The sequence below is a fragment of the Diadema setosum genome, chromosome 13 (genome assembly GCF_964275005.1).
Source record: "Diadema setosum chromosome 13, eeDiaSeto1, whole genome shotgun sequence".
NCBI classification, from domain to species: Eukaryota; Metazoa; Echinodermata; class Echinoidea; order Diadematoida; family Diadematidae; genus Diadema; species Diadema setosum.
The window spans coordinates 24,814,952-24,838,912 of record NC_092697.1 but is presented as its reverse complement, the minus strand read 5'-3'; the positions used below and the strand labels follow the sequence as shown (position 1 = coordinate 24,838,912).

Genomic DNA, 23,961 nt, shown 5'->3' with positions numbered 1-23,961 from the left:
CATATACTTTATGACTCTCCGTATGTCTAATCGACTTAATACAGCATTTGATTCCCTTGATGATGATGAACTCTTTGTTTTGTTTAAACGCTCCCCTTCGGAATTAAGTCGGAATAAGTTATATTCGTCTGCTTTTTTTGATAATCTTATTGCCAACAATGTTAACTCATCTTCAAAAGAACATACAATGATTTTGATTTTGAATATGACTTCACTCAAACTCCCTCTAATTATGTCACTGTTGATCAATTTAAAGATTTTACAAATAGTTTTTCACAATTCACATTTTCTATTTTACATCTAAATATAAGGAGTATTGATAAACATTTTGATGAATTACAGATATTATTAGATAATCAAAATAAACATCAAATTTCAGTAATAGGTCTAACTGAAACATCATTATCATCTGATGATTTTGCCATATGCGTTAAATGGTTATGCTTTTATTATTAATAACAGAGTGAATAGAACGGGTGGTGGGGTTGCGTTTTATTTATCTAAAAAATTTGAATTTAGTGTTTGTGATGAATTGAATTTTATGAATGATATTTTAGAGTCCCTGTTTGTGGAAAATTTTCTTTCCGCAAAGTAAAAATATTATAATTGGTATTGTTTATAGACCCCCAAGTTCAAGTCCTAAAGATTTTTTGGATAGTATAACAAACTTATTAAAAAACCCCTTTTTTTATCAACAAAAGTATTTTCATAATGGGTGATTTTAACATTGATTTGATTAGAATTTCTTGAAATATTTTTGTCAGCCTCTTTTTTGCCATTAATTTCGAAACCAACTCGTGTTACAAATCATTCCGCCACCCTCCTTGATAATATTTTTGCTAAATCTGTGCAGATTTTAAATTCCTCTATAATTTTTCTGATATTACTGATCATTTTCATATTATAGCATGTTTTGACCTTAAACAATGTGTTAATAAGTTTCATTTTTCTTCATCCAGACGTAGAGCTTCACCAGAAAATTTGGCTAGCCTTGGTACTAATTTAGGTAATGCTGATTGGTCTAGTGTTTATGATAATGATGGTATAAATGTATAGTTTGAGAATTTTTCAGGGATAGTTAATAGATATTTAGATGAATATATTCCTAGATTAAAAGAAAAGTCAATTAGATAAAACTTCCCCCAAATTACCATGGATTACAAATTCTCTTCTTCGTTCAATAAATAGGAAACATCAGTTATATTATGAATTCAAGATGAAAAAAACTGAGAAGTCAAAAAATAAATGTACTTCGTATGACAATATTTTAACGAAGATCATATGGTTGGAAAAGAGAAAATATTATATGATTCAGTTAGAAAAATATAAACATGATATAAAAGATACATGGAAGTTGTTGAAGCAGGCTATGAATATATCAAAACAGAAATAAGATATTACAAAGATAAGACATTTGTTGTTTGTTTGATAGATACTTTATTTTCTGCAAATCAATATACATAAGTTACATAATCATGAAGATGCAGGAAGTATACAAAGTAAATTCAACGCAGAGTCGTTTGACTTGCATAAACCACCATACATATAAGTACATAATCATGAACATGTAGGAAATATATAAAATAAATTTAACACAGTCTTTTGACTTGCATAAACAACGATATGAAAGAAATATAATATACAACATGCATGTCTATGCAGCAGTGATAAGAATAACATTTATAGTTAAGAAACGATTATGCAGAGGGCCGCCATTATAAGCATTGCTTGAAAAGATGGCCGGCCCGAGGATAAGAACGTACTAGATTCGTAACGATATAAATTCTGCTGCGAAAGTAGCAGGGGAAAATAAACTCTAGTGTGTGATGGTGGTGGTGGTGAATGTGTGTGCAGGTGCTTGAAGGTGCACAATGGCAGATAGGCTGGAATTTAGAGTAATAAAATTGGTTTACTGAAAGAGGGGACGATATGCGTTGTTGCTATCGGGAGACCAACATTAATTGTATAATTTGTTTGTTTTTAGTTCGTATTTGAAGTATACTGTAATAAAATATACTTCTTCAAGTTTGCTTTAAATGAAAACAAGGAGGCACACTGTTTCAACTCCTCAGGAAGAGTGTTCCATGTATCCGGACCTTGATGTCTAATTGACTTTTGAGCAAGTAAAAGCTTCGGATTACTTAAATGAAAATCATGGGAACGACGAGTAGGGTATAAATGAATATGGTCATTGGTTACTAGGGTGTTATGAAAAAATGGTAATAAATTTCGAGTGTGTTTATACATAAATATGGCAGTTAGGTATAGATGTATATCATGGGCTTTCAAAGTTTTTAGGCGATAAAATATGGGATCAGTGTGAGCCAAAAAATTTGAATGTGTGCATATACGAAGAGCCTTTTTCTGGAGAAGAAAAATTGTATTCAATTTTGTTTTACTACTGTTGCCCCATACAATATTACAGTACATTACATATGGTAAAAATAAAGTATTGTATAACATAATTAAAGTTTGATCATTAATTAAATATTTTATTCTTCTTAAAACACCAGTTGCTTTAGATATTGCTGTTGTAATATTCTGAACATGAGTATTCCAAGATAGATTGCTATCTAGGGTCACTCCTAGGAACTTGGTTGAATGTTTCTCAGCAATGTTTATATCATCAATAAAATACTTTGAGGAAGGGTGGGTTGGGATTGCAACGTATGAAAGTGTATAAAACATGTCTTATCAATATTCAATGAAAGCTTATTACTTCTAAACCATTTCGAGATGTTGCTTAATTCCGTATTTAATGTATCAACCAGTGTTACAATGTCCCTGTGGGAATAAAAAACATTGGTGTCGTCTGCAAATAAGATGAAATTTAAACGAGGAGAGGAGTTAATAATATCATTAATATAAATCAAAAAGAGTAGGGGCCCGAGGATAGACCCCTGAGGGACACCGCATAACACGTTAGAATATGTTGAGTGAGTGGATTTAAATGCAACATATTGTTTTCGATGACTTAAATAACTTCTGAACCACGACAGAGTAATCCCTCTCACACCATAATTATGTAATTTTTCAAATAAACTGTCATGATCAATAGTGTCAAACGCTTTACTAAGATCCATAAAAACTCCAGTTATGTGCTCCTTTTTAGTAAGCGCATCAATAATATTATCAACAGATTTAATTATAGCATAATCGGTAGAAAATCCTTTCCTAAAACCAAACTGATTCGCATTTAATATTCCATTTTCAATCATGAACGAGTGGAGACGCTTGTAAACTACTTTTTCTAAAATTTTCGATATTGCAGGTAACAATGAAATGGGTCTATAGTTTTTCACCATTAAGGGATCTTCTCTTTTATAAATGGGGATAACTTTGGCCGTTTTGAAGGAGTCTGGATACTTTCCGTTGAGTAGGGATAGATTGAATATATGGGTGAGAGGGGCTGCTAGGGGGTAAATTATTTTTTTCAACAAATTCACACTTAAGTTATCAGGCCCACAGGATTTACTACATTTCAAAAATCGAACAGTATCAATAATTTCCGATTCATTAATTGGAGTAAAAAACAAAGAATTTTGATTACTTTCAGATAAATAATCTTTATAATTCTTTATATCGTTTATGGGAATAGATGCTGCCAAAGAAGGACTGACATTAACAAAAAAATTGTTAAAAATATTTGCAATTTGATCAGGATTGGTAATAACATTATCGTTGTGAGTAATGCTGTCAGGACATTCCGTAGGTTTCTTTTTCAGTATTTCATTAACGGTCCGCCAAAGAGCACTTTTATCATCCTTATTAGATTCGAGTTTATTCGAAATATATGATTTACGTGAAACTCGAATCAAAGTAGTTAGTTTATTTCTATATATTTTGTACCTTTTCACGTTTTCAGGAGTAGGTTTTCTCAGAGATATTTTATAAAGACGGTTTCGAGTGAGAATAGAACATATAAGACCTTGAGTAATCCAGGGTTGCCGAGCTTTTTTCCTTCCATTTCTTTTGGGAGTTAAAGCAATGTGTTTATCACAATAATCTAATAATTTTTGTAAAAAAAAATTTCATAAGAAGAGTTAACATCTTGGAGTTCAAAAACGTCATTCCATTGTTCTTCAAATAAATCTTGATTCAATGAATCAATATTATGTGGCGTTACGTTTCTATGCATTTTCAAATATTGTTTGGGTTGGTGGCGTATTGGGGTTGTTACAGATTTATCATTAATCATAAAAATTGGTAGGTGGTCGGATATATCTGAATAAATAATACAGGTACAGGTACAGGTTTCCGTTATTACGTTAGACATTATGTTATCTATTAATGTTTTGCTATGGGTGGTGTTATTTATTCTGGTGGGCTTATTGATGTGGGGATGCAGTGAATTGGAAAATAATATGTCATGGAAATGGGTGGGTTGTAATAAATCTATATTGATAATAAAGTTTTTGAAGATCCAAGTGATATAGCGAATATTTTTAACTCTTATTTTTCAATGATTGGAGAGAATTTGGCAGAAAAATACCGCAGTCAAATATACATTTTTCTAAATTCTTAGGTCAATCCAATTCCAGTTCTATCTTTTTTTCGTTCCAACAACAAAATATGAAATAATAGATATTGTTACTGCAACGAATAACAAGCGAAGTGCCGGTTATGACGATATCAGTGATTTTATTTTAAATCGAATTATATCTTCAATTGCTGACCCACTTTCATATATTTTCAATAAATTCATATTAAGTGGTGTTTTTCCTGATTTTATGAAAATAGCTATGGTTTTCCCTTTATTTATAAAAGGAGATGATTCTGATATAAGTCATTATAGACCTATTTCTTTGTTATCATCTTTATCTAAAATATTGGAAAAATTAATATTTACAAGAACAGTTGATTTTCTGAATTTTCATAATGTTTTTTTTTTTTTTTTTTTTTTTTACAAATTCTCAATTTGGGTTTCGTCAGAAACATAGCACCATTCATGCCCTTTTAAAGTTTATTGACCACGCTGCGCATACTATTGATAATCATTCTCATCTTATTGGTATCTTCCTGGGCTTCTCCAAGGCCTTCGATACAATTAATCATGAAATATTACTTTATAAACTGTCTCATTATGGAATACGGGGGAAGGCCTTGGAGTGGTTCAGGAGTTACCTACAAAACCGTAAGCAATACGTATCTCTGAACGAGAGCAGCTCGAGTTTAGAATTCATTAAATGTGGCCTCCCACAGGGTAGTTTATTGGGACCTTTACTTTTTATCATCTATATTAACGACTTTTCCAGATCATCTGACATACTCTCATTTATACTTTTTGCCGACGATTCAAATATTTTCTTTTCTCACCAAAATCCAGATACTCTTGTACGTATTGTTAATTTCGAGTTGAAAAAAGTAACTCAGTGGATAAGAGCTAATAAATTATCACTTAATCTCCAGAAAACTAAGTATATGCTTTTTAGTAATACTATAGAAGATTTAGGCACAGGTATTATCTTTGATGACACTTTGTTAAAACGAGTATCTCATATAAAATTCCATGGTATCACAGTGGACGATAAACTTTCGTGGAGACCGCATATTACAAACATTCATTTTGTACAATAATTTCACGCAATATTGGTATTATTAATAGACTCAAGTTTCATATTCCATTGTCCTCTTTGTTGACGTTGTATTTTTCTCTAATTTTACCTATCTTAATTATGGACTCTTAGCATGGGGTAGTGCCCTTCAAAATTTACTAGATAAACTACTGTTATTACAAAAAAAAAGGATATTCCTATTATTTGTGGTGTCCCGCACGTTCCCATACAGAGCCATAAAAAGTATAAGATTTTGAAAATTAAAGATTTGTATTTTTTTTTTCAACTTGGTCAGTTAATGTTTAATTACAATGTAAATGCACTTTCCAGTATTTTCAATTCAATGTTCCCTCGGAACCAGTCTTTTCATAATTATCCCACTAGACAATCTAATGAGTTTCATTTACCTCTCCTGAGAACTTTATTGGCTCAGAATACATTTATATATACCGGTCCTAGATTTTGGAACTCACTAAGCTGCGAAATGAAAAATTCCCAATCTTTGTATTCTTTTACGCGCAAGTTGAAATCTTTTCTATTAAATCCTCCCTGATATGCTTTTCTTTTTCATTAGCTATAGATTCGTCAACCTCAGAGTTCATCATCCATCCAGCCACCAATCATTCAACCACTGAATTCATTATTACGTAATGAAGTAGCCATCTCAATCCTTGCACAGCTGCATGCAGCGCCAACTCTATGAAGCACATTCTCTTCCATCCCCTGTTCCATTTCCCTTGTTCAGCGTGTAGGCATTCTCTCATTCTCTCTTTTTCTTTCTTTCCTTCCATTCTTTTCATCTATTCTGGCAAGTTGTGTCATGTTGTTGTCTTTCTCCTGTATTGTCCCGTCCTGTCGCATATCATATTTGTGACAAGTGTTTGTAAATAAGTAATTTGTAAGTTTTATGAGTGGTTCACAATATACAAGCTTTGTTTTTTAGTGGACCTCTCTATTCTTTTTTTTTCTTCCAACTGGAGCATGACTTTGTATTATTATTATTTTTTTTTTGCCAGTATGCGCTCTTATGTTTATCGATATCATTTATCTATTACAAAGGCAAATGTTTTTGTTTATGATGTAACACCTGATTTATCTTGTGTTATGATTTGTTGGAAAAAAAAGAATGAAAATAAATGAATTGAATTGAATTGAATATTCATCCTACATCAGACCACATCGTCGACACATCAGATATAGAATGGTCATTATTAGTTTTTTGTGGGAGAAAAGGAACACACACTCATTTTTTTTTTGATAAGACATACGAACACACAAGCACACACACACACAGGCAAGTGGATATCTGGGCCCTGTTTTATGAAGAGTTAAAATCGATTATAAAGTTAATTTCAACTGTAAGTCTATGGCAGACTTTGTAGTAAGAAAATATAAAATCAGATTTTATCTTTTGATAAAACGGGGCCCTGAACAAACTGAAAGTAGTATAGAAGTCCTATTAGTGTAAAGAAGAGAGAGACGGAAAGAGAGAGTGAAAAACAATAGATAAAATAATGTAACGCGAGAGAGGTGAAAGGATAGGAGAAAATAGTAGGAGAAAGGAGTAGGGAACAATAAGAATGGTGAGTAACTCTCTTTAAATAATCTTCAGATTAAGATGAAGGACCAATCCAAAGTTGGATTGAAAATCACGATCTTTATATTTAGAAGCCAGCCCTTTTCCCAATCTAATTTTGGACTCGTCCGTCACCACAGGGGTCGTAGATTGATTTCCAATCTGAGGGAATATTGAGCATGGAGAATCAGACTGAACTTTGCCTTTTATAGAATTAATTGACTGTAAATGTTTCTACCATTAAAGACATAATTTACCATTTGCAGATGAAACAAAACCCCAGCATTAGTGCTTCAAAATAGTTCTAAAATGTGAGTTACGGATAGAAACAACCAATGTAAAAATTTGACCCAGTATAATCGATGTTTAGTATTGTTACGTTTACAAAATGTGAACAATAGTTGTAATAAAAATGTTTTCAAACTAAAACGTCTACAGTTATGGTTTATTGAAAAAAATATATATTCTAGGCTTTATTGCAAAAATGTAATATGGTAGGATGTTTTGTGATACAACTGACCTCTCCCACATGTGCATCAAATGCGATATCTTGAACATTTTTTAAATGACTGCTCCCAAAGGTAAACAGGACCTTTAACAGGTCACCGAATTTGAGCATCCTCCCTTACATTCAAATCTGTTTGTACCTTTTTCATTGCCCGAGTTCTTCAAATTTTATGAATGTGATAATTGAGATTGCGTACATTGATGCTTAGAGTTATCATCATTGATAGAATTAATCACATGCTACATAGCAAGTTGTGTGTATTCTGGCAAGATTTGTTTCCTCTCGTTCGCGTACAGGTAAGTCGAGTCCTTGGACAAATGATTTCAGAACGCCGACCGTTCTCCAATTGCAAAAGAAGAAACAATGACAACAATCCCGACAGAATCAACGTTTCCGACGAAGTCTCCATCAGACAATACGTCTCCTCATGAAAAAAATGGTGGGGAAATATTCCTTTCAATAGCCTGCGTGCTGCTGATCGTGGTGATAACTGGATTGGTCTTTTACTGGTAATACTTGCTTTTATTTGATCTTAACAACTGGAAACAAAGGGTGTGTGCAACATACCCCCTCCCATCCACAACCACACACACACACACACACACGCACACGCACACACGCACACACACATTCAGCCTCTATTCACACACGACACCCAGCCACACGCATAAAAACCATAATTATTCTAATGACTATGGGATTAACAACTGTAATAATTTGTGTCATTTTTCTAAGGAATATTCGTTTTATGTCCCTACCCGCTTGAACGTAATAATAATGTGTTTATGTATAAATGCCATAAATGTAATATGCACTACGTTATTTTATTATACAATGTTTTACTAGCCTTCATATGTTCTGTATGTTACAAAAATAGATCTTGATTGAGGCCAAGGGCCGATAGCTCCAATAAGGTGAAGATAAAAAGGAGAATTTACGTCTCGTTTTTGAATATCATTTCATACCCTTGTATATAATACATATTCATAATGCTACATTCAAATACACGCATATTTACACACATACGTAATAAAAAAGAAACAAACAAGTACAGTTTACAATATGTGTAGTATTCATATATCATGTATTATGTACGTATGTGTATGTGTTAGTGTGTGTTTAAAATCCAAGCCGCTCGTATGACATGATTATTTTTTCAACTGTAGTTTGATCACGATTGCCTCTTGATGATCATGATATTACGGTTTTACGCGAGGTACACAGACTTAAAACTTTCTCAGTGAGAGTAACCTTCAGTAGATGTCATCGACCATGAAATACTTATAATACAGTTTACTGTTGTCTTCATTCATTGTGATTGACTTGAAAAGGTGGGTAAGAAAACGAAAAAGACAACGACAACGACGTCAACCAGGAAGACCTGCCCCTCGATCACTCCCTGAAGTACGTTACCGAAGAGATGGCTCCGATTCCGTCAACGGCGAAGTAGTCAATGGTAAGCACGAGTGTGTAATCATATGTGCACTATTTGAATATACAATACATGTGTATGATATTATATATATATATATATATATATATATATATATATATATACATATATATGATATATATATATATTTATATGCATGTATATATATATATATGTATATATATATATATATATATATATATATATATCTATATATATTCATTCCTTCACTTATTTATTCCTGTTTTATTTTCATTTCGAAACAATATACATGGGGTAATACAAACGTCAAAAATGATGGTATATTCTTGTAAAATCCAGTGTCAAAATATCAGTAGGAATATACCTTGTTTCATTAAGGATTTGATGGAAAATGAAATATCCGTCGATGCAACTTGGGACCTCTGACTAAGGCTGTTTGCCTATAGACAAATGCTTTCATTGCCACGAGTGCGATATTACACGACTTTACACGATGTGAGCAATATGAAGTGCTCTATTAAAGAAGGCGAAACCTGGAGGTGAATAAAGCGTGTCATCTTTCATCGAATGTGAAATCTTACTTCACTTCATGAACTAGGGACGTTCACTATTGTTGTATATGTAATAGTCAAATACAAAAACATCTTTATGGCAAGGCAAATGGGAAACTGCAGACTCGTGAAGAATACCGTTCCAAGTTAAGAATGAACGTTCATGAAACAGAGCGCTGTATTATTCAACTTTGTGACCTAAGTTCCGTGACACACGTTGGATAACCATTCCTTTTGACGTCTCGGTCAGAAGTTGTGGCAGCTCCGATCATTTTTGTTTTTTGTTGTTGTTTTTGCTCAAATAGATACATGTACAGTGTGACTGTGTTGAAGCAGAAGAAGATGAATTGATTTTGTGTAAATTATGTGTTTTGAAATGTTTATTTGCCCTTGCATTGTTGTTGGAAATTAAATAAATGAAATGAATGGAATGAAATGGAATGAAATGAAGGATAAGGAGGGAGGGATTGAGAAAATAGAAGGTAGAGCGGACGTAGAAGAACGTCAGAGAAAAACAACAAGCGATTCATTTCATTTCATTTCCAACAAAAATGCAATTGCATTAAACAATGTTAAAACAGTTGAAAGTACATAATGACACTAACAGTAAAACAATATAGTCAAGGAAAATACTGCGAACTGAAATAAAACAAGGTAATCAGTTAAGCGATAAAGAAATCAAGGAAAAGAAGAACAAACAGAAAGAAAGTTAATGACAATGACAAAAAAAAGTAAAAGAGAAGAAACAAAAAATGAGAGGCTTTTGAAAAGCGTGTAGAGATACCCAACAATTTAATGGATTCCATGAAAGTGAGCCTGTATCAAAGACCTATGGGCCCCGTTTTATCAAAAGATGTAATCCATTATGAATTCCCTTACTACACAAGCTGTCATATGCCGAGATTTGCAATAGAAATCAACTATACAATCAATTATAACTCCTCATAAAACATGGCAATGATGAAGTAATGCCACACATACCTTAAAGGAAAGAGAAAGAGACGTTTGCTCATAACTTCACAGCAAGAAATTTGTTCCAGTTATAAACCTGGTCATAATAGATTTTTACTCTCGTGTTATTAAAACTCATCATGGATAAGAATAAAAACAAACAAAACAGCCACTTTACAACTATATGTTGTCACTTCTATATTCAGAAATACGCAATGAATAACACTCTCTATTGTCTGTGGAAGGCTTAACCCTAAACACTATAATAATATGAGAAAAAACAATGTGTGCACAAAGTATTAGTTAACACAAACCGGAAGCAATACCTCTCAAGACGTTCATAATGAACTCAAATGACACACGTATTACCAATTCATAAATGCCTTCCTGAGTGTTTTTAAGAAGGATTTCCTTTTCTGGCATAATGTCTGGAGCTAGTTTTTGCAACTTAATCGTAAATGACTCATCATCTGTATCCCATTGAATCACGATGATAAAGACAATATATATCCTCTGTGATAGTCACCAATTAAACACGGATTGTTAAACAGCTTCTCGAGAGCAATGCTAACAAAACAAAAGATGCTCATTAAAATGCAGTTAAGGCACATGACATGAAATTATGCACTTTACATACACATAATAGGCCTACATGACAAATTTTCTAAGGTAAGTCACTCCGTCATCAAAGAGGGATTAGCTATTCTACGCATGATTTAGGCCTACAGAGCGTCATATGTTACTTATACTTGCATTGTATTTTTTGTTGGTCACCAAAGTTGACGTTGCAATAGAGTCTGCGGAGATTTTGCTCTCGTCAACCGAACAGTCCCCCGTGACAGATTATGGTCTCGTCAAGGAGGAGGAACGCCAGGAAAAGATTGAGGAAGACTACCAATACGCAGGGGACACGATAAACGACGACGAACTGATGCTGGAAAATTCGGACGGTGATCTGGAGAATATGACTCCCCCGCCCATTCCTGTCGCTATGTTTGTCGAGCACGTCAAGGAAATGAAGAAAGACAGCAACTCATTCGAAGACGAGTGGTCGGTGCGTGTATATCTCACGCCTATAGTTTGATCTCTCACACACAAGGCAACAAACTTTGTTTGCATGTATATGTGTTTGTGAGTCATTGGATGTTTGTTTGAATACTGACATGACTGAGTAAACGAATTTCAGTGAGTTTCAAACTGACAAGACAGTTAATGGCCTAGACACAATTCCTACAGAAAGAAGAATACCACAGAAGACTGATCGTCTTAACCCAATGTGCAATGATCCATCCATGTATGATAAAGCACTGCCTTTAGATTTTTATTCGAAGCTTTACACTTATGTACTTAATGTGTTTTATTTTACTTCTTTTATACCAGGACACATTTAATATGAAAATATTTATCATTACTAAACCTGACGACGACATCATCAACAACAACAAACAATGAACTAAATCAATATCAAATCAAACCAAACGCATAATCAGTGAATAGAATATACTTGTATTTGCCTGAAAACACCCCACTTCCCCCCCCCCCCCAAAAAAAAAGAATATAAAAACTAGGTTTAGAAACAGAAAGCTGCTAATTCTGACACAAATTGCCATTCTACTTTTTTTATTTTTTTTTTTTACTTTGAAGAAGGACATATAATCTTTGTGAAGACTTGAGTGTTAAAAGTGCAAGCGCAGTGATTTTTTTTTTTTCATCCAAATTTTCTTTCATCGTTTGATAAATTTACGTCAGTTATAAATACTCGGTAATTATGTAGGGCATATGGTTGTTGATTTATTTTCTTTCAATGGTTTCAAGTGTTGTGCCACTTTCTGATTTATAATATATATTGTTAAATTTTGTATGTGCCGCACTGTATCACCAGTACGTGCTACTTTGGGAAGGAAAGAGTTGCGATAGATTGATGACTAAGTATTGTAAATGGTTGTGAAAATAATTCTATTCAAAGTGTTTAATAAAAGGTTGAATGTATTCTCTTCCCGCGTCCCCTTTTGTCTTCAGAATCTGTCTGATAACTCGCACAAAACTCAACGCTGTGCCAAAATAGAGGCCAATGTCAAGAAGAATCGATATAAAAACATCTTGCCATGTAAGTACATAACGGGTTCTAAACTTCAACGAAGCTCCTTTAGAAAAGTCTTTGAAAAGAGTTGAAGGGAAAACTAAAGCTTTTCTATGTTGCTGATACTCAGTCACGACTTCATTTTATGATATAAGATAATACTTTGAGATCGTGACCAAGCCGATGGTCGATATTACCTAGGAATCCACTTCGTGTCTGGATCGGTGCAGCGACTCATATGATTATGTGCTTTATAACTCAAGTGTGTTTGTTGATATCATTATCGAGCTAGTTTGCTCGACTCAGAGTGTAATAACCGCGGATTTTATTCAATCGTTCTTGTTTGTTTTTGGCTGCCGAATTTCCCAATTGATGTGCCAAAAATCAAGACTTTTTGCAATATAACAAAGTATAAAGTAAATGAATTTTTAAATGATTTCCTATATAGCTGTTGTATTTCAATTGGTAAATCCGACACATGATTCGCAGATTGCGATGTCTTCGCAAAAATTGATATACATGTAGATAACTATCGATTCTTTTCATCATTCATTTAATTTCGATTTTCCGTTTTTGTAGTTATTGTCCTGGAATGAAATTTAAGAACAATATTGTTATCTTCTTTTTTTCGTTTTGCCATTAAACAGACGACCACTCTCGAGTTGTTCTAGAACTCATTGACGGTATTCCAAATAGTGACTATATCAACGCAAACCACATCCCGGTGAGTATAATCTCTTTTTTTTTTTAATCGTCACGCGAGTATTATCATTACCATTATTATGATAGGATATAATTAGTAGTAGTAGTAGTAATAGTAGTAGTAGTAGTAGTAGTAATAGTAGTAGTAGTAGTAGTAGTAGAAGTAAAAACAAAAGTACTATTTATTTGACATTTCAACATACAAACTACAAGGATAAAGTCATATTACATGATATAAAAAATGTGGTGATTCTTGGTGCATATCGCTGGTTGCCAGGGGAGGAAAAGGTTCGAGACCTTCGTCCCCGACCAGTGTATGCACCCAGAATCCGCTATATCAATGTAAAACAATTACAAACAATATCAATTAAAATACGCTATAACATAAAACAAATATACGGATCAAAAAATACATGTAGATACAAATACAAATAAGCTCTAAAGTACAATCAGTAGGTTTGAAGTCAGCTACGTTCATTTTTCAGCCAGTTCACAATTCAGGATGGCATACGAACCGTAAAAACAGGCTATTTCAGAATCAATTACAAATATTATGGTAGATGTCATCTTATTTCAGGATGTATATTGTTTTATACATTACAACAAACATCATTTCCAGGTCCGGGGGGGGGGGGGGGAGGCACATTGTGCCCCCCTATGATAACTTCTTTATTATATGATGTATGACCGTCATAATATTTGGCACATGGTTAGAGCAACTCATACTCTACATTACCCAATATTTGAAATTTCTCAAGGTTATCCACTCTATTTACCGAAATATAAAGAAATACATAGGAAATACGCTAAAATCATGTTTTTCCTTTTATTTCTTTATCTCCAGTATATATGTTTCTATTTCATATCAATCATTTTCATATTTACCACAAAGGAGAAGCAAGTCAACCTTCACTATTTGTTATGGTTGAAATTTCTCAGGGTCAACATATGGGGGCGCTATTCATTACAGTAAAAAGAAATATATGAAACCTATGATGTATTGCTTGGAATGGATATATTTATATTGGCATCACATTTCATATTTCCAAAATATTGAAATTTTGAGTTTGCAGATTAATAATATATGATAAACAAATGATATTACAGGCAAAGCTTGTGTGAAGATAACACAAAATAAAAAGGTGCAGGTGTAGTTTTTGGAAAATGCTGTAATTTCGATTATTTCTATTATATCTATTGTTTGATGCCTATGTCAAATACAAGATGTAATAAGAAGAGCATTTCAGGGTAATTCACAAACATAATCACTTCACATTTTGGTCCTTCAGCAAATTACAGTCAAGAAAACCCACATTTCATCCATTATCATACTCAGCTGTTAGTTGAAATTGGAACAGAAAATCATGCAAAATCTGACGAACATGGTTGTCAGTTTACTATTGCCATGGCAACCAGCAATATCGGACATAACTAAATTATATATCAAAATGTTTGTAATAAGATTTTAGGAAAAGTCACCAAATTTGGTTGAAATCGAGTAAAGGGTGTAGGAGTGGCAAACGAAAATATGGTAGGGGGCACAATGTGCCCCCTTGGGCTTTATGCGGTTAAAGCAGACATCACATAAAACAATGTGCTCAACACTTGCTCAGACAAATAGAAACAATGTAGTTCGAAACATTTTTCCCTTTTCTATTGAGTAATGAGCAACTCGAATTATGAATCCAACGTATATGTAAGTGACACTCCTGTTTTGATGTAATGTTAGGTACACTGTAAAAACATCGGTGTTAGATTTAACACCACTGGTGTTAAATCTAACACCGATCAAACTTCAATAAAGGACCACACCCACAGGTGTTAAAAATGCACTGTGATGGTGTTGAAAAGTGTTCACCTGACACTTCGTGGTGTTAATTTGACACTGTACCTGGTGTTATTTTGACACTGTACTGGTGTTAATTCAAAAATGACACCACATGGTGTTGATTTGATATGCTTCAATAAGGGACCACACCAGCTGGTGTTACTTTGGTGTAAATTTATTTTCACATTTTTTTCAAAAATGTAGTATTTTAATGTAAAATTCTTGATCGTCTTGTTTAGATAATAAATCAACAAGAAGTGCAGTTACTAAGAAACTCTTCAAAAAACAGTTTAAAATTTGGAAATGACACCCGTAGGTGTTAATTTAACACCATAAATGAGCACCGAAAATTTAACACCAGCTCGGTGTTCACTATTTAACACCGGACTTTTTGCAGTGTACATTTTCACACGTGCACACACACAGAAACATGCTCGCATCTAACAATTTGTCTAACGAGACTCCATAAACATGGTAAAAAACAACTAGTGCAGCTGTATTTATGGGTTATCCGGCCATCTTCTCAGACGGAAAATGACACAAACAAAGCAGAACACACGGCAAAATGAATATATTCGAAAAATACAGTATATCTCACATGTTAGTATGTCAATTTTGATAGTAGAATGTTTCAAAAAATTGCTGTGACTGACCTGAAACACTATTGGAAATGAAACCAAGATTCTGCCAGGAGTTCATCTGTCAATCAACCAATTTATGATATACAAAAGACATTGGAACACTGAGTACACTTTCCCCCTGACCGAGCATAATTCTGAAATGCCCATACACTTACTATGAAGGCCATCGGGTGCCCGTAAAGAACGGGTCAAAGCATGTTTTCCTGAAATGCATTATGTTTATCATATAAGTAAACATGGAAATATGCAAATTAAGCTCAGTCCAGGGAAAGGTGCAGCCAGTTGTATGTGGCCAATTGTCTTTTGTTAATCATATTCGTACTTAAACAATAATCGACAGATGATATCACAGGCAGAATCTTTGTTTGGAAGGGATTTTTACTATTTCTATTTTATTTTATTTTATTTTTTTTTTTGTGGGCGTATCCAAGAAATAAGAAGGAAAGCATATGACACGCACTTAGATATTCCTTTGGCCATATTATGCGATGTTGAGGGTATCATGAATCAATACCACAAAGTCAACACTACATACTACATACAACTACATACTTCCTTTAAGCATTATAATATAGCTTTTATACGATGGGATCGTTCATGTGTAATATGCATTCAAAGTGTGTGTTTGTGTGTTTTCGCCTCCACTCAGGGCTTTTCACAAGGCTGCTCCTACATCGCGTCACAAGGTAGATCACGTGATAATGCTCTCTCTCTCTCTCTCTCTCTCTCTTTTTAACTTGGGCTCCTTTGTTATCATGATGTTCGTAAGTAGGTTGCCACTGTTAATCGCAATGACTGCGGTTCCCACAACAACGACTTATATTTCTGACAGCTGAGCGGTTGCTTCTTGGCTATAGAAACTAGAATTCTTCCGGAAACAGGCAATTATAGCTGCTGTTAAACGTAACATTATACTCAATTTCCATTTATTCTGCAAATGATCAATGGTTTGATTGCGTGATGAACGCCTACCATATTATTATTATTATCAATATAGCATGGAATATCCTTGTATATTTCACGGAATATATATAGCGTATAATCATAGTTCTTACAATAAGTATTCTACAAGAAAAAATAGCGCATATGATTATACTATTAACTTGTAAAGTCTTTGGTCAAATATTTTGTTTTGATGAAGTTGGCTCCAGTGAATTTCAATATATATATCATATAACGAAAAATATCACATGGAACTGGTTACATTTACGAAGTAAAGATTAGATTTGTTAGTTAAATTTGTTTATCAATTTTCATTGCCAATTGAAGGATCTGTTATAAATTCAATGATCTAGAGGCCTTTGATATATCTCTAACCGAAACGATGGAATATGACCAAATATGCTTTAAAAAATACTACACTTGCAGCAAATAATGATAAAAATGATCAAACAAGGATACATCATCGAAACACTCATAGTTTAATGGTAAAATGATCACTGACTTAACACGTGACAGATAGCAACATTGGCAACGATGTGTTGTCAATCAAGGACCGCGGTGGACATGCATGGTAAATTAATATGGCATTCATTCTGATTTTCATATCAATGCATTGTTTCTGCTTTTTATCAAAAGACACCACGTCAACACAGCAGTGTTATCATTTATTTTCAACAAGGTCTTGTCTGAGAACAACAGTTATACGATACATTGATTTTTCTTTACAGCCATGAAGAGATGAAACTGGTACATAAAACATTACATCCAGAAATAGGTGTATTTCATCACTCGGAATCATGACCACGGTGTCTTTAAATACTTTAAATCTCGAGTATTGTTTGTGTTCTTGGATGTACTCTTCTTGTCTTCAGGTCCAAACGTGACGTCTGCTACTGATTTCTGGAGAATGGTTTGGCAGGAGAAAATCGACACCATTGTCATGGTGACCAATCTGGTGGAAAAGGGCAAGGTATATAAACTGAATCATCATGTATGATATACGTCCTAACTGACATGCACTTTTAAGGGTTTTGGACCAAATGACATTATGGGCTGAATAGAAAATTGAATACTTTCTCAATTCTGTACTATGTATACACATACTGTACATATTCATCTATAATATACAACTTTATCACATGCTTTTATCACATATCTGTATACTGATATTTCAGGTGATATTACTGAAAAGAATCTTGATTTATGTATGAAATTGTGTTTTAAGAAAAATAAAACAAACAAACAGACATCTATATTTTGATATATGAAAAAAACCCAAATTGATGAACATTATTTAAATACTGATTCATAATTGTGTTGTATACGGTGTGAGGATTTGGTAGCGATATGGGGGGGGGGGGGGGCACTGACAAAGTGATTAGAGCAATGCAAGGTTACTGCCTACTGTTTTTCCTTATATCGCCCCCCATATCTTTTAACGTTTTGCTTGTCTTTTTTAAAGCTTGTTTTATGTATAACCATTACCTATACGATGACTTCAACTCACAGACCAAATGCGAGCAATACTGGCCTGGCTGCGAAAGCTCAGTGGTATATGACAGCATCACTGTGTTCTGTGATGGGGAAAATCACGGAGTGTATGATGTCAGAAGAGCTTTCACAATCGAAAAGGTGAGAGGCAACGAGCTTTTTTATACCGGGATCATCGAATCATTTTGCTTGTTTTCTCGAACTTTAAGACTACCAATATAACTGTTGATTCGCAAACTTCTCGGAAATACATCATCAAAGATTAATAGATAACCATTGATCACGGTAGGTCTTTGGTTTGGCTTAGGATTTTCTGCAGTTGCAGCACCATAATGTTTTATTTTTTTTTAATAAACATTTTCTAAAGTTTCAGGTTTCTTTATTTCAATTCAATTCAATTCATTTATTTTCATTCTTCTTTTTTTTTTCTTTCAACAAAAACATAACACAAGATAAATCAGGTATTACATCATAAACAAAAAAACATTTGCCTTTGCAATAAATTAATGATATCGATAAACATAAGAGCGCATACTGGTAAAAAAACATAATACAAAGTCATGCTTCAGTTGAAAAAAAAAAGGAAGAAAGAATAGAGAGGTCCACTAAAAATCAAAGCTTGTAGATTGTGAACCACTCATAAAACTTATGAATTACTTATTTACAGACACTTTCACCAAAGCAGGAACATATTAAAAATTTATACTGTGCTCATTTAGTTTGTTCAATTGTCTTTGTATTTCATTTATGTATGAAAAAGAAATTCAGAAATCAAATCAAAATCAAATCAAAATCAAATAAAAAACAAACACATCAATATTCGAATACGATTACAAACATATCAATAAAACAGTGAAAAAAAAATGCAAAAATAGAATGGCAATTATACGTACATATAATAGGTTTACAGATATGCTATGGTAGGTAGCAGCCAGACAGGATTATGAGATACATGTACATGAGAATTACACATACAATGTAAGAGATACAATGTAAGCAAACATAGCAATAGATACGAAACAGTATGATCATTCCATTTCCTGTCACGGTGTTCAGTGACATTAACAATATAAGACTGGCATGGGTAGAATAAGATACAATGCTATATTTTTTATACATTTAAGTCTACGTGGATTCGATTAAATAAGTGCTGGCATATCGCTAATATCTATTACATCATTGCCTAATCGCAGCCACTTACATCATAGGAACATTGATAGTATATTCTAATCTCGTTATGTTTGCTAATCTCCTCGGCTGTTTTGTTTGTGTGTGTGTGTCTGTTCAGTGCTGTTAACCCTCCTCCTCTCCTCACCTCCTTCCATCCCGGCCCCGCCCCGCCCCGCTCTCTCACCAACCCATCCAACCACACAGAGAGGGGAGTTCCGGAGGGTCGATCATTTCCACTTTGTTAAATGGCCGGACAAGGGTGTGCCCCGCAATGCGTCTGTCGTCCTCAAATTCATCGAACAGGTGAAACTGTCACGTGAGGGAAAGACCACCCCCCTATTGGTACATTGCAGGTAATATGACAAGCGACTGTGAAAGGGCGAACTCTTACCCTATAAGTCAGAAGCTTGTATCGTATATATGTTTCATGAAGATAAACAAAAAGTGGGGAATTTAAAGGGAACTTCCATCCTGACATTGTTTTGCTTTGTATAACAGAAAAAGCAGAGAGGTTGATCAGTGACAATATGGTATCTGTTAAAGTTTGGAGAGTATGACAACTTGGCTTTTCCGTTTTTACAACACTCCATTATTATTATTATTATTATTTTTACATACAGTTTAGCCTTATTTTCATACACAGTTACATACACTTTAGTTTCTATTTTTCTCAAATATTTGGGCACACACAAAACTCATCCATTGAGGATGACAAGCAAAAATGATTGTCTCTAATCGTATGCCAAAAACAGGTCTGAGGATTTTTTTTTTCTCAATAAAAAATTAAAACTTGTGATCTTTGGTGTACAAACCGATGAAGAGCTTTCATACTCTCTAAACTTAAGTTCATAACTTTTTTTTGTGTGTCCTATGTTTAACCAAGTTTTCACCAATTTCTCTTATTTTTCTGTTTAAGATAAAACAATATAATTGGATGGAATTTCCGTCTGAAGAAAAGATGAGAACGAAAGGGGAGCATTATTAGTGACATCAAATCTGAAATTGTTTGTCTGGCAGTAACTGCTAAAATACCTGTGATGTTTATCTGGCATCTTGTGTGGGATATTGGGTTTTGTTGCATAGTACAATAATTATCAAAATGTGAGCTGTCAAAAAGAATGGGCCTTTCTAAGGGAACTTTCTAAGGGATGGTAAAGTTTTGCTTGAGATGGTGCTTCAGGAATTCAGCTTTTTGTGAGACAACCCCTTGTGAAATATGAAAAAAGCATTACAATTCTAAAAGGAATTCAAAGTTTGTTTAATGAAAATTGGTCTTCAAATGACTGAGGTATCTAAAAACAAGGAGGTCCTAATAAAAGTTTTTAAAATCTTTTATCAGGGCCCACTTTGTTTTACTTTGTTTTTGGATATTCAAGCCATTTAGAAACATATTTTCATCAAATAAACTTTTAAAAGTTTGAATTCCTCTTAGAATTGTACGCTCTTTAAGTGGTTTCTAACTTAACTATCTCGCAAAAAAATTAACATCTCAATCCCCCATCTAAACCAAAGTTATACTATCCGTCTTTCATACTATTCCCGGCCCACGAAAATCCCAAACTCTTACAGACGTGATAGATGTCGTTATATAGATGTCCATTAGTTTCCTTTGGGCTATGATTTAAGTCTGGATGCTTTGGTGACGTCTAACTTTCAGAATATTGTCAGAGATATACATCTACAAGTGGATATTGTGCATTATCAACGGGAGTCCTTGCATTTTGCTATAGTAGAAATAACATTCATCTCGTTATACTGGATATGTACTTATACAATCACCATTTTTTGTATCACATAAGTTTTATCGCAAGGACAATCATGAAATCAGCTTGACACTAATTTTAAATTTTTATCAATAAAACGATATAAATAGTTGAAATTAATGACTTTTTGAGCCTCTACTTGCATCTTGCTTGAAACCTGCAGTGCTGGGGTCGGGAGAACCGGAGTGGTGGTCACCCTGCACAATGAGATGGAGAGAGCAGACCTGACCGGTGTAGTCGACATCTTCAACTACGTGAGGCACATGAGACAGTGCCGTCCGCAGATGGTCCAGACACCGGTTGGTTTGACCACTCCCTCATCAACCTGCAGACACTTTCATTCATTTATTTGTTTATTCATTCATTCATTCATTCATTCATTCATTCATTCATTCATTCATTCATTCATTCATTCATTCATTCATTCATTCATTCATTCATTCAATCAATCAATCATTCATTCATTTTTTCCATTTCCAACAGAAACATCTGAACATATCAATATTTTACAAAAATTGAATACAAAAATTACATCACAATACATAATACAAGATAAGTTTACAGAATATTTTAAGTACACAGAAATGCTGGAAACGTTATTGACCACCATCCCTGACATTCACCAGTGCCATCTGGATTAAAAACCAAAACAACTCACTTCCAGCGAGAGTAGATTAAGAATCTGATGACGAAGTATGACACGCTGTTATTGGAAGGATTTTTTTTTTTTTTTTTTTTACCAAAATGTCGTGAGACTTGGGCGTGATGACTCGTCCATTTCACATCATAAAATGTCATAATTAAGACGAAGTTGTTTTACCCGTTCAGTCGTTTATCCGTGATCTCAACCCAGATATGTCTCCCTTCAAATGAAAATAAATGAATTGAATTGAATTGAAATTCCCCCAACACCAGTCATACCATAGACCTCCCAATTCTTCTCTTCAACTGTTGACTGTTGTAGTGCTTGTTTCTTAGATAAACTCCCATAAGATGCGCTATTATGATATGGATATAAGCCTAATGGACAAATTGACACGCCCATACTACTTACATTCTGTAGAATTAGATTTCGCGAAGGGAAGAGAGCCGTTTTTGTTTTGTTTTGTTTGTTTTGTTTGCTTTGTTTATCTGTTTAACCCAAAGTTTGGGTATTTCCTTCTCGATACAGGAACAATACGAGTTTATTCACGACGCCATCTTGGAATACATTCTGAATCCCAATACCTTGATTCCAGTGGACCAGATGGCTGAGACATACCGGAGACTTCTCAAGAAAGACAAATCCACCGGAGAAACTCCCTTGGAGCAAGAATATCAAGTATGGGATATCAAGTGGGATATTTACCGCATTCTCAATTTGAAAGTGGGCCATCAGTTTCACGATGTTCATGTGGAATTTGATAGGATTTGATTTGATTTGATTGGATAGGTAAAATCGGATATGGCAATTGCTTCAATTTCATCAAACTCGGGCGTAAAACATGAAAGTTATAAAATTCTAACACTCCGCATTTTCTCAAAACAGTGATAACAGTAGCCACGGCATACGTAAATAAAATAAGAGCCCCATTAACTTAAAAACAAACTTCATCTAGCCTTTCTTTTCATCACGAAATGATGATACCGGGCGTGTGTATTGGTGGGTTGGTGGAGGGGGGGGGGGTGGGGTCCTTAGGTTTAACTGCAATGACAACTAGTCGGAGAAACATGTGACTGTCATATGTGGCTTTCTTTGCAATGTATGGATGTCATCGTTTTGCTTTTACATCCTTCATGTCTAGGCGTCTCATGAATCGTTTATACCGTTTAACGTAAAATACACATCTTAGGGGTCTGGCACCCCGTTCTCCCCAAGACCCAACTCTGGACATTGCGTGTTGATAAAATGGGACTTCTTTGTATATTGGAATATTGAACGGATGTTGACGCTTCCTACCGAGAAGTAGGCCCTGTGTAACAGTTCCACATGAAGGACGATGTTTATCAAAATAGATTATCATTCCTCCCCATAATGTTCTCCCTTTTAGTTTTGGACGTACTTTAATAGCCAAAGTGGCTTGTGTAGTTTATTTGTTGACCGGCCGAAATCTGACTAACTGTGCGATGTGCTGGTCGCTCATCCTAACAGTATGGCAGAAATCCTGATGAATATAATATCTACTTGTTTATATCGTCAGATCCTCTACACCTTGTGCCACGAGCCACCATCCAATGCTGTTCAGACCGGAGGGCTTGCTGAGAACACGACCAAAAACCGCTACCAAAACGTGATTCCAGGTAAGGTGGATTGAGAAGCACCCAAGATTCAAGTGATCTTTTGGTGAGACTACACTTTAATTCTTGGGGCTCAGCCGATGCGACTCCTGACTATCAAACCCAAGCGAGGTCCTTCGTGCGAGTCCCTTGATAGTGGTGGTTGGACCTCAAGCAAGACACTTTATTCCCAATGTTTAGTACTTAAGGACTGAGAAGAGCAGTTGTCCGTTTCTTCTTGTAATGGACAACATGCATGAGATATCTTTGACCATGTAATATTACATTACCAAATGATCTGTTCCGCGAATATAATAACAAAAACAACTTACAACACCGGTGAAATCTCATGGAATTGCCTTCCCTATTAGTACAGTCTTACCCCCAAACAAGCTAGGCCTCTTGTTTTGTTTGAGACCCATGCATGCGGTTATCATCATTGGGTATTTATAGATATAAACCGAAATGATTTATGAGGAATTAGTCTGCATAATAGGAATATAGTTCTTTCAGTTTTGTGTATCGGTATAACT

At 34.4% G+C, this 23,961-nt stretch overlaps 1 protein-coding gene across 1 annotated transcript in view; it reads left to right on the top strand.

The window, feature by feature from the left end:
- The window catches only part of LOC140236505 (receptor-type tyrosine-protein phosphatase epsilon-like), a 39,038-nt gene that overhangs the window by 8,135 nt on the left and 6,942 nt on the right, over positions 1-23,961 (top strand). Inside the window, exons 2-11 of the mRNA XM_072316427.1 lie at positions 11,335-11,609; positions 12,575-12,662; positions 13,283-13,359; positions 16,456-16,492; positions 17,621-17,718; positions 18,258-18,380; positions 19,614-19,762; positions 21,336-21,471; positions 22,344-22,493; positions 23,353-23,452. Coding sequence (XP_072172528.1) covers positions 11,335-11,609; positions 12,575-12,662; positions 13,283-13,359; positions 16,456-16,492; positions 17,621-17,718; positions 18,258-18,380; positions 19,614-19,762; positions 21,336-21,471; positions 22,344-22,493; positions 23,353-23,452 — 1,233 coding nt within the window. The remainder of the gene's footprint in view (positions 1-11,334; positions 11,610-12,574; positions 12,663-13,282; positions 13,360-16,455; positions 16,493-17,620; positions 17,719-18,257; positions 18,381-19,613; positions 19,763-21,335; positions 21,472-22,343; positions 22,494-23,352; positions 23,453-23,961) is intronic.